Genomic DNA, 14214 nt, shown 5'->3' on the forward strand with positions numbered 1-14214 from the left:
CCTTTCCATCATAATCGCGACTGCCTCTCACCACAGGCAGGGTAAGCCTGGGCTCGAGCAAAACACAGACCACAGGAAAGGACTGTTTCCTGACTTCAAACTTTGACATAAATCATTGCAGGTCTTGGGTTGGTTACAGAAACCCATTGTCAAGAGACAGCTCTGCAGATCAGTTTCAGGATAACTGCTGCGATGTAAGCCCAACTGGGATGTGTCTTGTGACTGAGGTTCTTGTGAATGTGAGGTGAAAGCTGGGTCTCTCGTGGTCTGTCCTGCCTCCGCTTGTTAGTGTGCAAAGAATGGGCCATCCCAGATGGGGGTTGCGGGCACGGGGGAAATGGCTGGAGAGAGGAGTCACTCTGCTCATGGACAGTGGTAAAGACACTACCTCCTGGTGAGGGAGGAGGCAAAACCTAACTGCCTGCCCCATCTCGGGTTGCCTGGCTTGACTGAGAAGCAGTGACCAAACCTCTCAGCATGCGTGACTGTGCTCCTGCCACAGACGGGCACCAAGATAAATCAACCCAGGGTCCTATCCTTAAGAGGCTCACAGCCTAGTGGGGAGACAAGCTGTATACAAGAGTAACTGTAACACGAGGTCAATGCTCAAGAGACCAGCAGAGAGGGACGGGTCCATTTCTCTGAATGCTTAGCAGAAGCGAGGCTAGTCTCCAGCTGGGAGAGGCAGGGGGCAGCAGGAGAGGACTTGGTGGAACAGGTAATTTTATTAGAAATTCTTATATTTTACTGGTTCACAAGTGGGTGTCGTGAGCAGGATGCTGGCCCTGCAGTCAGTGGATTTGGGTCTGAGCGCAGGTTCTGCCCTTCTTGGCTGTGGGACTCAGGACAACTCACTCAGTTTCCTCATCTGTGCAAAGCAGCGTGGCATTGCGGGGATGAGCATGGACTCTGGGGTCAGATTGCCTGGGTTCAAACCCTGCCGCTCTGAGCTGGGTGTCAGTTGGCAAGTCATTTATAGTAGTAGTGCTTCAGATTCCCTATCTATAAAATGGGGTAATCATAGTGTATTCCACAAAGAATTGTGAGAATGGAATGAGTGGCAGATTTAGAATAGTGTCTGTCGCATAGCAAGCGCTCCATGTGCAGCTCTTCTTGTTGATATTGTTAACAGGGGAGGATGATATTAGCGTTGCTGTAAAGGTCCAGGATTAGGGGGATCAAAGCATGGCACACAATAGGCTGTCGACACAAGAGAGCTGCTCTTCTTCTTATTAATAAGTGCAGGTGAGCCTAGAATGAGAGGTGAAGAGAAGGGCATCTTGGGCAGTGTGAACAGTAAGCGAAGACAGGAGGCAGGAACATGCCATCTGTGAGGCAGGAACAGAAAGTAATCTGGTTTGGATCCTTGGGAGAAACAGAATGAGTTCTCTCTGTGGTTTCTCGGATTCCTGTGGGCTCTTAGAATCTGGAAAAAAGGCCAACTTCCCTCAGTATATCTCCATGGCTTTCTTCTGCAATGTTTCCGCATACAGGCATCCCGGAGGGGCTGCTCCCTGTCTTTCTAAGGATGAGTCTCCAGGAGATGTTTTGCTTCCCCGTGGGGCTCCTGCTTGGCTCTGTGCTCCTGGTGGCTTCCGCCCCGGCCACTCTGGAGCTTCCCAGTTGCGGCAAAAAGGAGCAACAGGTCACTGTCAGCCACACCTACAAGATCGATGTGCCTAAGTCTGCCCTGGTTCAGGTGGAGGCTGACCCTCAGCCCCTCAGTGACGACGGGGCTTCGCTCTTGGCCCTGGGGGAGGCCGGGGAGGAACAGAACATCATCTTCAGGCACAACATCCGCCTTCAGACGCCACAGGACTGTGAGTTGGCAACCAGTGTCCAGGACCTCCTGGCCCGTGTGAAGAAGCTGGAGGAAGAGATGATGGAGGTGAAGAAACAGTGTAGTGCCCAGCGCTGCTGCCAGGGATCTACTGGTGAGATCATCACTTGGTATTCATTCAACAAACATTTGATGAGCACCTGTTATGTGCCAGGGATTCCATTAGCCTCATGAGCACTTTGTGACTCTGGTGTGCTCCTGCTTTTCACTCTGAGTTTCCTCTAGCAGGCTCATCCCTGCTATTTATTCATTTATTCATTGCTACTAGCTTCAGGGGGCATCTGGAAGCTGAGCAGGGAGGAACCAGCTGCTTTTGCAGAGAGTCTAGACTCCTGGGCAATTGCTTCCAGCTGGGAATGCTTCCAGGGGCTGTCATACCCGTGAGTCTAAGCTCTACTCAGAGGGGAAGCAATGGGATACGCAGCAAAGATAGGGCCTTGGAGCTAGACAGGAGAGGTTACAAATCCCAGTTCTACCACTTTTATCTGCATGACTTTGGGCAAATCCCTTATGTTTCCTCAACTATCCAATAAGGATAATTCTATCAACTAGTATAGTTCTGAGAACTAAAGATAATGTGTAGAAGATTCCTGGCCCTTAGTGGAATTTACAAATCAGCAAGTTATCATTATTTTAAATAATTGCAATTGTAATTATAAATTGTAAAGTAATTACAATTTAATTTTACAAATAAGGTTCTCTCGCCACCCAACCCTTGTCACTTTTAAACATGCACTGGCCAGGCTGACCCAATGATAATAAATGGTACTTTGGCATGGGATTTCATGCCTGAAGGAATGGCTATGGTTAAGAGCACCTTAACCATCAGATCCAGATCCAGAACTCGGCACCAGGGACACTGCCATGGATAAGCAGCATGGACTTGCCTCTGAGGAGGCCCCACTTTGGAAGCGTTTTTAGGAAGTGAAGAAGGTGTTCTGAGAAGCAGAAGCTGGGCCAGAGAGGAGATGGCACTGACTGGTCCGCCCTCCAGCTGCCTCTTGCTGTGTAGGGTCAGAGACGGGAGCCCGGTTAAATCCATTCTCCATAGTACCCACAGTTGAGACTAGGCTATTTTGTAGCTTCTGCAGTTTCATTTTTCCAGGCTTCAGTCTGGGTTCATTTCACAGGGTCCCAGCCTTGCTAGTTCCAGCCAACTCCAACCTGCCTGGACCTCACTTTTCCCCCAGGAGTCCTGCTCTGCGGTGTCAGCTGGCCAGGGTGGCACACTTAAGGCCCCTCCAGAGGAAGGCACTAAATAATGACCACTGTGTAGAGGGGAAGGAAGCAGCGGAATTCACATGGAAAGGGAAAGGGAAGAAGGGTGGGTCCTGCGACCTTTTCAGGCAGAGAGAGGAGGAGATGTTTGCAGATGTCACAGATTAGACAGCCTGGCCTGGAAAGGGCCAACACCTTTTCTCCCTTGCAGAGCTCCTCCGTCCTCCAAAAAAGAGCTGTGCAAGACCCAGAAATCAGCAGACCCTTAAGAGTGGGGCTGGTGATTTCTGCGTCTTGCATGGCTGATCTCAAAGGAAGGAGATCTCCACACACAGCCCCTCAGCACAGCCTACTGTTTTTTCTCTCCCTTCCAGATCTGAGGCGCCACTGCAGCGGCCACGGGACCTTCTCCCTGGAGACCTGCAGCTGCCACTGCCAGGAGGGCTGGGAGGGCACCGCCTGCGAGCAGCAGGCCTGTCCCGGGGCATGCAGCGGCCACGGGCGCTGTGTGGACGGGCGCTGCCTGTGCCATGAGCCCTACATGGGCGCCGACTGCGGCTATCCTGCCTGCCCTGAGAACTGCAGCGGGCACGGCGATTGCGTGCGCGGCGTGTGCCGGTGCCACGAGGACTTCACGTCGGAGGACTGCAGCGAGCGGCGCTGTCCCGGCGACTGCAGCAGCCACGGCTTCTGCGACACGGGCGAGTGCTACTGCGAGGAGGGCTTCGCAGGCCTGGACTGTGCCCAGGGTGAGAGCGGAGATGTGCCCTCGGGCCGCCGGACTCTTCTTTCCAGTGCACCATTTAACTGTCAATTACACGTTGTCCTCTTTGGGGGTCTCTTCCTTTAGCCTACACCAGATTGCTGAGCCCCAACCCCAGAGCTTCTGATTCTGCGATGGGGCCTAAAAATTTGCTTTTCTAACAAGTTCCCAGGTGATGCAGATGCTGGTTTGAGGGCCTGACTTTGAAAATCAGTGGTCTGGTGATCTGACGGTTGGCTGTGTGTGCACGTGTGTGGTGAGGGGGTCAGTGGGATAACTTCTGGGGGTCTGGAATGATGCCTTACACAGGTCTGCACCCTGCACGCCCACCTTTATAGTGCTCAGGGAATACTCATAGGCTCCGGATCGCCTCCCTTGCTCACCCTCTCTGCCCTGTTCCTGTTCTGCCTGCAGTGGTCGTCCCACAGGGCCTGCAGCTGCTCAAGAGCACGGAGGATTCCCTGTTGGTGAGCTGGGAGCCCTCCAGCCAGGTGGACCACTACCTCCTCAGCTACTACCCCCTGGGGAAGGAGATCTCTGGGAAGCAGATCCAAGTGCCCAAGGAGCAGCACAGCTACGAGATTCTCAGTTTGCTGCCTGGAACCAAGTACATAGTCACCCTGCGTAACGTCAAGAAAGAAGTGTCTAGCGGCCCACAGCATCTACTTGCCACCACGGGTGAGGAAGCCACCCGATGCCCCAGAGTTCCCAGGAGAGGCCCCATTCCAAATGTTTTATTTCACTATTCCCATAAATACCTGTCAGGCAGTTGCTTTGATTTGGAGTTTGAAAAACACGGCTGCCAGAGGCCTAGGTTCTGAAGAGTTCCACTTCTCTCTCTTCTTCCTTTGCCCTCTGATTACTGGGTCCTTTAAGCCAGTGAAGACCTGCTACATGGGGGCTCATGGGTCCCCCGCATCCCTGAGATTAGTAGGGTCTGCACCCTCTCATAAGCAGTCAAAGGGTAAACCTGCAACCCCAGTCCCTCACTGAACCCCCAAGGCCATTAAGAAAGTTCAAATAAGTATGGGTAAGAGGCTGCGGAAGCCACCTGTGTCAGACTCATCTCGGTGGGAAAAACAGGACACAAATGGGGTAATTGAAAAAGTTTAACAGGCTGTTCACAAAGGTGTGGGTAGGGGTTGGATGGTGAAACCCTAAGACCTGCATCACTGAGGATACACTCCCGCCTGAAGGGGCAAGGCACGGACCTTGGTACTTGGACCCAGAGAGAGCTGTAGAAAAGACCTGCCTGGCGGGGGTGTTTTGGTAAAGGGGTGCAGGCAGTCCACCGTGTCTCCACAGAATTCTCTCTCCTGCCCTCTGATCTGCTGGTGATTCCTGCTAGCTGAACCCAGAAGCCAGAGGGTCAGGGAAACTGGCTGACTCAATTCACAGAGATCACAGCCTGGGATACAGAACAAGATGGAGGATGGTGGAGGCTTGATCTGGAGAAGCAGTCTCCTGTGCACCAAAATACTTAGAAGGATAAGCATCGCTGCTTACTCTTTAAACATTCTTGTTTTCTCATGAAAATTCTTAAAGCCACTTAGGTCTTCAAGGATTTGGAAAAGCGTAGTTGGCCGAATCATTCCTTCATGCAGTACATTTTTATTAAGCACCTACCGTGTGTCAAGCACTGTTCTCGGTGCGATAAAAATTCACTGCCTCCATCCTGCCCTGAACTTCTAGGGAAAGATCTAGGAGGATCCAGATGGATTAGACTTTGGCATGCGGTTGTCCTTGCAGAGACACCAAGCTGCCTGTCCTTTTTGGTGGTGGGAATAGGGTGGAGGTAGGGATGGGTCAGTGTTGGAAAGGGCTGTGAGAGACTTGGCCATCATGAGGGCACCATTTGGGATTGCCTTAGTCCGTGCCCTCAGGCTAATGACCCCCAGGAGCACCCAGGTAGTTGAACAACTTGGGCGTCTTGATTGTTCTAGCATGGGTGACTGCACGCTATGTGGGACCATGGGGGTGTCTCAGTAATCTGTGCCTGCCTCTGGTACAGATAACCCTGTGTCCAAAGCCTCCCAGTGCAGGCTGTAGCTGTCTGAGCTCTGGCCTGAGAGGTACAGTTTGGGCTTGACCAAAGTCAGTGTGGACAGGGAGGCTGCATGGGCTCTGATGGGATGGGGAGGTGGAGGCTTTCCCGAAAGACAGTCTGCCCATGGAATATGAAAACCAGCAGCTTAGTTGCTACTTCAGTAGCTCAAAGACACCTGCTGAGAACTATGACCTAGAGACAGCAAGAAAGGGAGCTGACATGATAAACAACAGCCTGTCACAGAACCTCAGAAACTCTGCTCTTCACTGCTTTCCTTACCTCTCTCACCTCCGCCCCAGACCTTGCTGTGCCTGGCACTGCCTGGGTGACAGATGAGACTGAGAACTCCCTCGACGTGGAGTGGGAAAACCCCTCGACCGAGGTGGACTACTACAAGCTGCGATACGGGCCCATGACGGGGCAGGAGGTAGCTGAGGTCACCGTGCCCAAGAGCAGTGACCCCAAGAGTCGATATGACATCACTGGTAAGAGCCATCACTGGGATGTGAGATGTTTGCTGTGGGTGCAGCGGTGGGGACAGTGTGTGCAGAGGGCACTGGCATCTGCACTGCTCAAGTGTGATTAGGAATCACACTTGAACCTGATCCTTAAATCTCCCAGATGTGAGCCCACCTGGGAGGCCTGTAGACTCTGCCCCAGCATTCCAGAGCTCGATCTCAGAGAACCTTTTAACAGATTATGTCTGTGAGATGTTCTTCAAGTCAGCAAACTCTCTTGAAGACCCTGTCTGTGTCTCAGAATGGATTTGATGGTGTATAGATACTCCTTTTGAAGAATTTGTGTATTTGGGTGTTGGGGGCAGGAGGGGAGAGGGAGAGGCAGAGAGAGGGAGAGGTGGAGGGGGCAGAGAGAGAGAGGCAGAGAGAGAGAGGCAAAGAGAGAGAGAGAGAGGCAGAGAGAGAAGCAGACAGAGAGAGAGAGAGGCAGAGAAAGAGAGAGAGGCAGAGAGAGAGACAGGCAGAGAGAGAGAGGCAGAGAGAGAGAGAGGCAGAGAGAGAGAGGCAAAGAGAGAGAGAGGCAAAGAGAGAGAGGCAGACAGAGAGAAAGAGGCAGAGAAAGAAAGAGAGGCAGAGAGAGAAAGAGGCAGAAAGAGAGAGAGGCAGAGAGAGAGAGAGGCAGAGAGAGAGAGGCAAAGAGAGAGAGGCAGACAGAGAGAAAGAGGCAGAGAAAGAAAGAGAGGCAGAGAGAGAAAGAGGCAGAAAGAGAGAGAGGCAGAGAGAGAGGCAGAGAAAGAGAGAGAGGCAGAGAGAGAGAGGCAGAAAGAGAGAGAGGCAGAGAGAGAGGGAGGCAGAGAGAGGGAGGCAGAGAGAGAGAGAGGCAGAGAGAGAGAGAGGCAGAGAAAGAGAGAGAGGCAGAGAGAGAGAGGCAGAAAGAGAGAGAGGCAGAGAGAGAGGGAGGCAGAGAGAGAGGGAGGCAGAGAGAGAGAGGCAGAGAGGGAGGGAGGCAGAGAGAGAGGGAGGGAGGAAGGTGGATGCACAGAAGGGGTTGTGTTGGGGGGCTTAGAGAGGGGCAGGGTGCAGTGAGTAGGCGTGACTCCCTATCTCAGATTTCTGAGCTAATGCTGCAAAGAGCTGGAGCTCAGATGACTGCTAAGGAAACAAGGCTGCAGGGATGGATCAAGGTTGGCAGTGCTTGAAGTTTGTACAATTCCAGGGCCCTCTTCCCCAAAGTAATACACAATCATCAATATCTAATCAGGTACAAGGCCTTGGAATGGACCCATGAAAGCGTGGGGCTAATTAGCTTCATGGCAAATTCTCTCCTGGAGCCTTGTTCTGCCATCCACTCCTTGAGTTCCATCTTGACAGGACATCTTGGGGTTCTTAGTGTTTGTGGAGTGAAGAATGAGGGTGTGTGTCTCACACAAGCTGCCGTTTGTCTGCATTTTACCACCAGAGTCTGAACATTGGTGCCACAAGGAACAATAATTCTAGTTGCTTCTACAAAGAAAAAACTTTTTTTAAAAAAGGGCTGGGCACAGTGGCTCACGCCCATGGTCCCAGCTACTTGAGAGGCTGAGGCAGGAGGATCCCTTGAGCCCAGGAGGTTGAGGCTCTAGTGAGCCGTGATTGCACCACTGCACGCTAGCCTGAGCAACACAGTGACACCCTGTCTCTAATACATAAATAAACAAATAGGAAAAATGTAGGCTAAATATTACAATGAGAAGGACAGAAGTTTTGGAAGGAAAAGGGTCGCTGGGAACAGGAACACATTTGGGGCGATAAATAAAATTGGGAAATAAGTGCTAGGTGGCCCAATGAAGAAGCGGAGAACACCTGAAATGCATTTCAATCGGCTTCATCTCATTTGCTCCGACAACACCCAACTCCCATCCCCACCCGATAGGCCCCCTCAGTGACACCTCACGTTCCAATGCTCCTGCGGGGCTTTATTCGCCTGCAGATACGGATTCATCTTTGGAGATAACCCCTCATCTTTCCCTCATGGGAGAAATGCTGGGGAGGAGCAGCGCTGGGACGAGGGGTCTGGAGCCTGCACTCACATCCCACGCTGCCTGCTTGTTTCCAGGTCTGCACCCGGGGACGGAGTACAAGATCACGGTGGTGCCCATGCGAGGAGAACTGGAGGGCAAGCCGATCCTCCTGAACGGCAGAACAGGTGAGAGCTACCTGAACGCACTGTGGACGTTTAATCATGTTTGCATTCTGACATTTTCTTGGCTGACTCCTCTGGATAAGAATTCTGGGATTTGAGTGTAGAGAGTCTATCCCTTTATGTACTACATCTATTTTTGGGCAGGAAAAGGGAAGCAAACATTTCCTATTTCAAATTTTTCTTGCCATTGAAAATCTCCCCCAGGGTCTTGGAGTTAAGGGACAAGATCGTGTCGGACACTCTTTTGCTTATTTTAATAGCTTCCATCACTGCGTTGTTTTTAAGGCATTTATCATCTAAGACATAGGCACATAGCTCCTTATTCCCTCAAGACAAGTGATCTTTAATTTTCTTCGTGCCACACCTGTGTTTGTTCCTGATGACCACACTCAAGCAGATGTCTCTAAAATGTCAGAAGATATTAAAAACTCTCACATGAGAGTAGAGATATGTAGTCATCTGTGTATTGAGGAAAATATGTAATGATAAAAGGTTACAAGTCAGTCACATTTGACAATACGTTTGTAACTTGTTAATCAGAACAGAATTTGAAAACATGGTAGGCATACATGAGACATCCTACGTAACTTTTAGTCTTTAAGCAATGCTTGAGCCCATATCGAATTGCGAATTTCCTCATTAGCTCTGTGTTCCTGCCTTCCCCACGCTGGAAACCCGTGATCTAGAGTGCCACTGGGGGAGACCAATCCTTGGAGCCAGTGAAGGAGTCTTTGAGTTCTGAGTCTTCCTTGAAAAGTTTTTTAGTTCTTTCCAAGTCAGTCCTGGACATAGCTGGTTATGGTGTGAGAATAAGGGATGAGATGTTGTGAGAATTGAATTCACTGTTTCGGCTGCTTAACAGATTGCTTATTTGGAGTATGAGAGAGTGATAGTTGGGCAATCATAAAGGAGACGAAACAACTTCATTTACAAACTAGACAATGGAGACTTGTGCGGTCCGTCGGAAGAGTGGACTAGTGAAGCATTTTAACAAGTTGGCAAATAGTAAGTACTTCCGTGTTTTTGGTGGTGTTCCCTGTAGCTATCAATTAATTGAGAGCTTTATTTTTGTTTTGTTTTGTTTTTTTTTTGAGACAGAGTTTCGCTCTTGTTACCCAGGCTGGAGTGCAATGGCATGATCTCGGCTCACCGCAACCTCCACCTCCTGGGTTCAGGCAATTCTCCTGCCTCAGCCTCCTGAGTAGCCGGGATTACAGGCACGCGCCACCACGACCAGCTAATTTTTTGTATTTTTAGTAGACACGGGGTTTCACCATGTTGACCAGGATGGTCTCGATCTCTTGACCTCGTGATCCACCCGCCTCGGCCTCCCAAAGTGCTGGGATTACAGGTGTGAGCCACCGTGCCCGGCCTAATTGAGAGCTTATTAAGTGCCAGGCATTATAATCACTAAGCACTTTTTATGAATATCTCATTTAGTTCTCACAGCAATCCTATAAAGTAGATATTATTATTTCTATGCTATATATAAGAAAACTGGAGAAGTGAAGCTCAAGGTTGCCCAGCCAGGAAAGGACAGAGGTGGGATTTCAACACAAGATACCTGAGTCTAAGCCTTGGGCTTAGCTACTGTAAACTAAAAAGTATCAGAGATAAGCCTTAATCAACTTAGAAGTTTATTTTGCCAAGGTAAAGGATGTGCCTGGGAGAAAGAAACGTGGAATCACAGAAACAATCTGTGGTCTGTGCCTTTCTCCAAAGATGATTTTGAAGGTTGAAGGCTTCAACATTAAACGGGAAAAGTGGGCTGGAGAGGAAATAGGGAGGGTATGATGATTCCCATGATGCAAGAGGAAAGGGGCAGGTAGGGGGATAGTCAGTTATGCGTTCAGCAAATTTGCACTTTTCGTAGGTTAAGGTGAACATGGAGTCGCTACCGGTGGCGATATTTAACCTTTTATCTGTAGCCTGCGTAGGAACAAAAGGAAAGCTATCTTCTTGTGTAACTCAGCTTTCAGCTTTATTTTTTCCTTTTGGCAGAGTGAATTGGGGTCCTGAGTTTTTAATTTTCCTTTCACACTACAAAGCTAAAGGGCTTCTCACTTTTACCCTCCTGTAAGAGATAAACACTTTTTCTTCTCTTACACAGTCAACACAACACAGAACACTTCACCTCTGGAAGTGATTTTACCCCATACACCTGGCAGTTTTCCGTCAGACACCAACTGGGTGTACAACAATTCATGTCCGACACTCTCTCCCTGGAAATAGCATCAGATCCCATAAGTCGAGGGCCCAGTCCCACGAGACTTTCCTCAGTTCAGATGCCTGTCACAGTCCCCAGGTTATGACCTGTACTCCTGACCAATTGGCTCTAAATTGGGGGTTCCTATGACTCCGCTCCTCAGGTGCCATTAATTTGCTAGAGCAACTTACAGAACGCAGGGAAAACACCTGACTTACGTTTACCTATTTGTTACAATCAAGACTATTACAAAGATCCAGCTGGAGAACCAGATGGAAGAGACGCATAGGTCAAGGTGCGTGCTTCCACGGCCTCTGTGGGTGTGCCACCCTCCCCGAACCTCCACGTGTTCAGCAGCCAGGAAGCTCTCTCAACCCAGTCCTTTTGGGTTTTCATGGAGACCTCATTATAGAGGAATGGTTGATTACATCATTGGCCACTGGTGATCAACTCAACCTTTGGCAACCATTAGCACCTCTCTCCTCTCCCTTGTTAGGGGGTGGGCAGGTGGGGCTGGAAGTTCCAATCCTCTAATCGTAAGGTTGGTTCCCTGGCAAGCCCCCCACTTTCTGAGGCTGTCCAGGAGCACCGCCCTTACAGCAGTCATCTCATTAACATGCAAAAAAACACCTCACTTTGGAGATTCCAAGGGTTTTACGAGCTGTGTGCCAGGAATCAGGGAACCCAGACCAAACGTGTGTTTCTTGTTATAGATCATAATATCACACTCCCATCCTTCTTGCCCATTATTTCTAGTTAATTTTCATACTGTTTGCTTCCTAACTGAAAAATTTTCTATGATTCCTCCCTGACTGAGGAGGCGGCATACGCTTTTATCTTGGCCTCAGTGGCACGGCCAGTCTGGGCTGTTGTTATTCTCATAACTTTCCCAGGGAAAGCCTTCTCCTAGCCAGACTGTTCTTGGGGTTCCCTAACAGAAGGCTTATCTCTGCAAGTGGGTTTCTGTTGTTAACGTCAGTCTAAAAAAAAAACCCTTACTATTATTTCTAGCTACAAATTCATTCAATTCATGAAACATTTATTGCAGGATGTATTTGTGCCAAAGAGACCTGGTCCCTTTAGAAACTTCCAGAGCTGATAAGCCATGGTCCTTATCCTTCAGGGGATCACAGCAATAATATGACATATCCTTCCAGGCTGCCCTCAGACAGTTTCTCTACTGCAGCCTTCAATAACTGCATCAAATGTCAGCCAGCTTTGCCTCTGAGGTCTGAGAGCATTTAATCACATATGACTTTGAATTGCTAGTTAGCCTTTCACGTATAGTGGAATGTTACTACTCAAAAGTGTTTTTGTTGTCAATTATATCCTAAAGCCAGGATAGAATATTTTATTGGATTGCAAATAAATTTGTGTCATGTGTTTTACCAGCATAAAAAAGAAAAAGCCCCTGTAATTTATAGGGTCAGAAAACACTCTTAAACGTGGCTAGACTTAATTAATTCAAGGGAAAAGAAAAATTCGTTTTCTCCAAACGTTTTGCATCCCACCAGGTGGAAAAGGATGCTGGAACTTAACACCCTAAGCATGTGCAGGGAGGAAAGGACACATTCAGGTGTTTTCCATTTAATAAGGCACCCAGTGGAACTAATATCATGACAGGGAAATGGTTGGCTGAAATTCCTCACCCTGTTTAGGTAACACTCAAAGTGCGCTGGAACACCTTCCAGAAAGGCCGGGCTTCAGAAGCAGGTCAGCCTCAAGAGCAGCAAGCATACGCCAGGCCAGTGTCTCTGGGGATTGGGGGTAGGGGAATGTCCCTGGACCTCTGCATCATATCCTGACAGCTATGCTTCCCATCGAATGACAAGAAAGGGAGGCTACTGAGAGGTGATATCATTCTTTTGTCCTCCATCTGTAAAATGGAGAATTGGACTAAATGAGTTTAAAGTCCTTTCTCTTGTTTTTCTTGCAATGATGGTTTTCTTTTAATAACTTCATGCTTTTTTCTGGTGTGTATAAAACAAAGCATGCTTGCTTTGTTATAATTCACAAGCTCCTATGCACAGCAGAGCTTATGACCTAGCATATTCACTTGTCATCAACTTTCTGATAGCTTTCCTCCTTAGACGATGCTGTGAAATAGCAGTTTTGCTCTTCTTAGTATCTTTTTCTCTTTTTACTGATTTCCAAACACAATGCTCCATTTGAAATGGCTTAACCCCTAAAACTTTCCTTTGGAAACATCTTAATGTCCTAGGCTGAGCTCCTGTTACCGTTCAGAACTCCTGCCTCACACACAGCCACCAAAACACACATTCAGCATCTGGACAACAATGACCTGTATCATTTGCATGGCCACTGTATTCTACTGGGCTTCTGTGTACTGTGAGGTTTTGTAAATATTATCTCTGGTCCTTATTAATAGGATTGCAAGCATTATTATTTCCATTTTACATATGAGAACGTTGAGGTCTACAAAGCTTAGGAGACTCAGGGTGAACTAGTGAAGAATTAGCTGGCACTTAAACTCAGGTTCACCTGAAATCAAAGTTGATAACCTTCCTAAAAGCAAAGCTAGAGGACAACAGGAAGAAGGGTTACCTCTCTGAGTGCATTTTCTACAAATGGTGGCTTTCAGATAATTTTGTTGCCACATGCAAATACCTTAGAGGAGGTCTGTGTAAACAAGACCACAGAACACGTAGGTACCGTAGTCCCAAGGCACCCCTTCCATGCACCCACCTTCAAATCAATGATGCAGATCCTGTCTCCATGTCTTCCCCCAAGCTCGTTTCTCATCAGTTTTACATCCCGTCTGTGCCGTCTTCTCCTGCACCAACTGGGAGATTCACAGGTGGACATTATTAGTGGAGAAACCTGTTCATAATGCCTGTGACTGCGTGCTTGAGTGTGGGCATGGGCTGTCGGGTGTTACAGCCTAGACTGAAGACAGCCATTCCCTACCCAACCCTGTGGTGAATTCTTGTTATAAAGTGCAATAAGCTTTCCTGATGTGAACAGAGCTTCTAATTAACCTCTTCCATATACTGTGTTCAGGTTTTGCAAATTAGATCTCTTTGAAGTGAAGCACACCTTTATTCTAACATATGTACTCACAGGTGAGTCCCACTTACCCAGTTTTACAAACCTTACCTTACATCTCTCTGACCTCGAATGGCCCTGGGAAAGGTCCCACCAGGGCTACTAGTGTCCAGCAGTTGGGAAGTTCCAGCCTGGGGAGGATGTCGGGGCCGGGGTGGGGAGAGCCTGTCTTGTAGTAGAGGCTACAGCTGTGGCTCATCTGTGATTCAGTCAGCTGCTACAGCTGCTGAAAGGCTTCCTCACGTGGAAAAACTATTTAATAATCCCCACATCCCTCTGTGGTAGAGAGAGAGGTTTCAGTCCTGCAGCATTGGTCTCTTTCAGCAATGTGGCCTATCATGGAAGTACCATCTCTGAGGCCTTCCTCCCATTCCCGTATCTCTGCATCTGATCCTTATCCTGGGAATGGTCAAGGAGAACGAGCTCCGTGAAGA

At 48.8% G+C, this 14214-nt stretch overlaps 1 protein-coding gene across 1 annotated transcript in view; it reads left to right on the forward strand.

Moving 5' to 3' along the window:
• Positions 1-1528: 1528 nt before the first annotated feature.
• Positions 1529-14214, forward strand: part of TNN (tenascin N) — a 57019-nt gene continuing 44333 nt past the window's right edge. Inside the window, exons 1-5 of the mRNA XM_012444388.3 lie at positions 1529-1934; positions 3433-3807; positions 4236-4499; positions 6168-6353; positions 8422-8511. Of these exons, the coding sequence (XP_012299811.2) occupies positions 1529-1934; positions 3433-3807; positions 4236-4499; positions 6168-6353; positions 8422-8511 (1321 nt within the window). The remainder of the gene's footprint in view (positions 1935-3432; positions 3808-4235; positions 4500-6167; positions 6354-8421; positions 8512-14214) is intronic.

The sequence above is a fragment of the Aotus nancymaae genome, unplaced genomic scaffold (genome assembly GCF_030222135.1).
Source record: "Aotus nancymaae isolate 86718 unplaced genomic scaffold, 86718_ANA_hifiasm-v0.15.2.pri h1tg000108l, whole genome shotgun sequence".
Lineage (NCBI taxonomy): Eukaryota > Metazoa > Chordata > Mammalia > Primates > Aotidae > Aotus > Aotus nancymaae.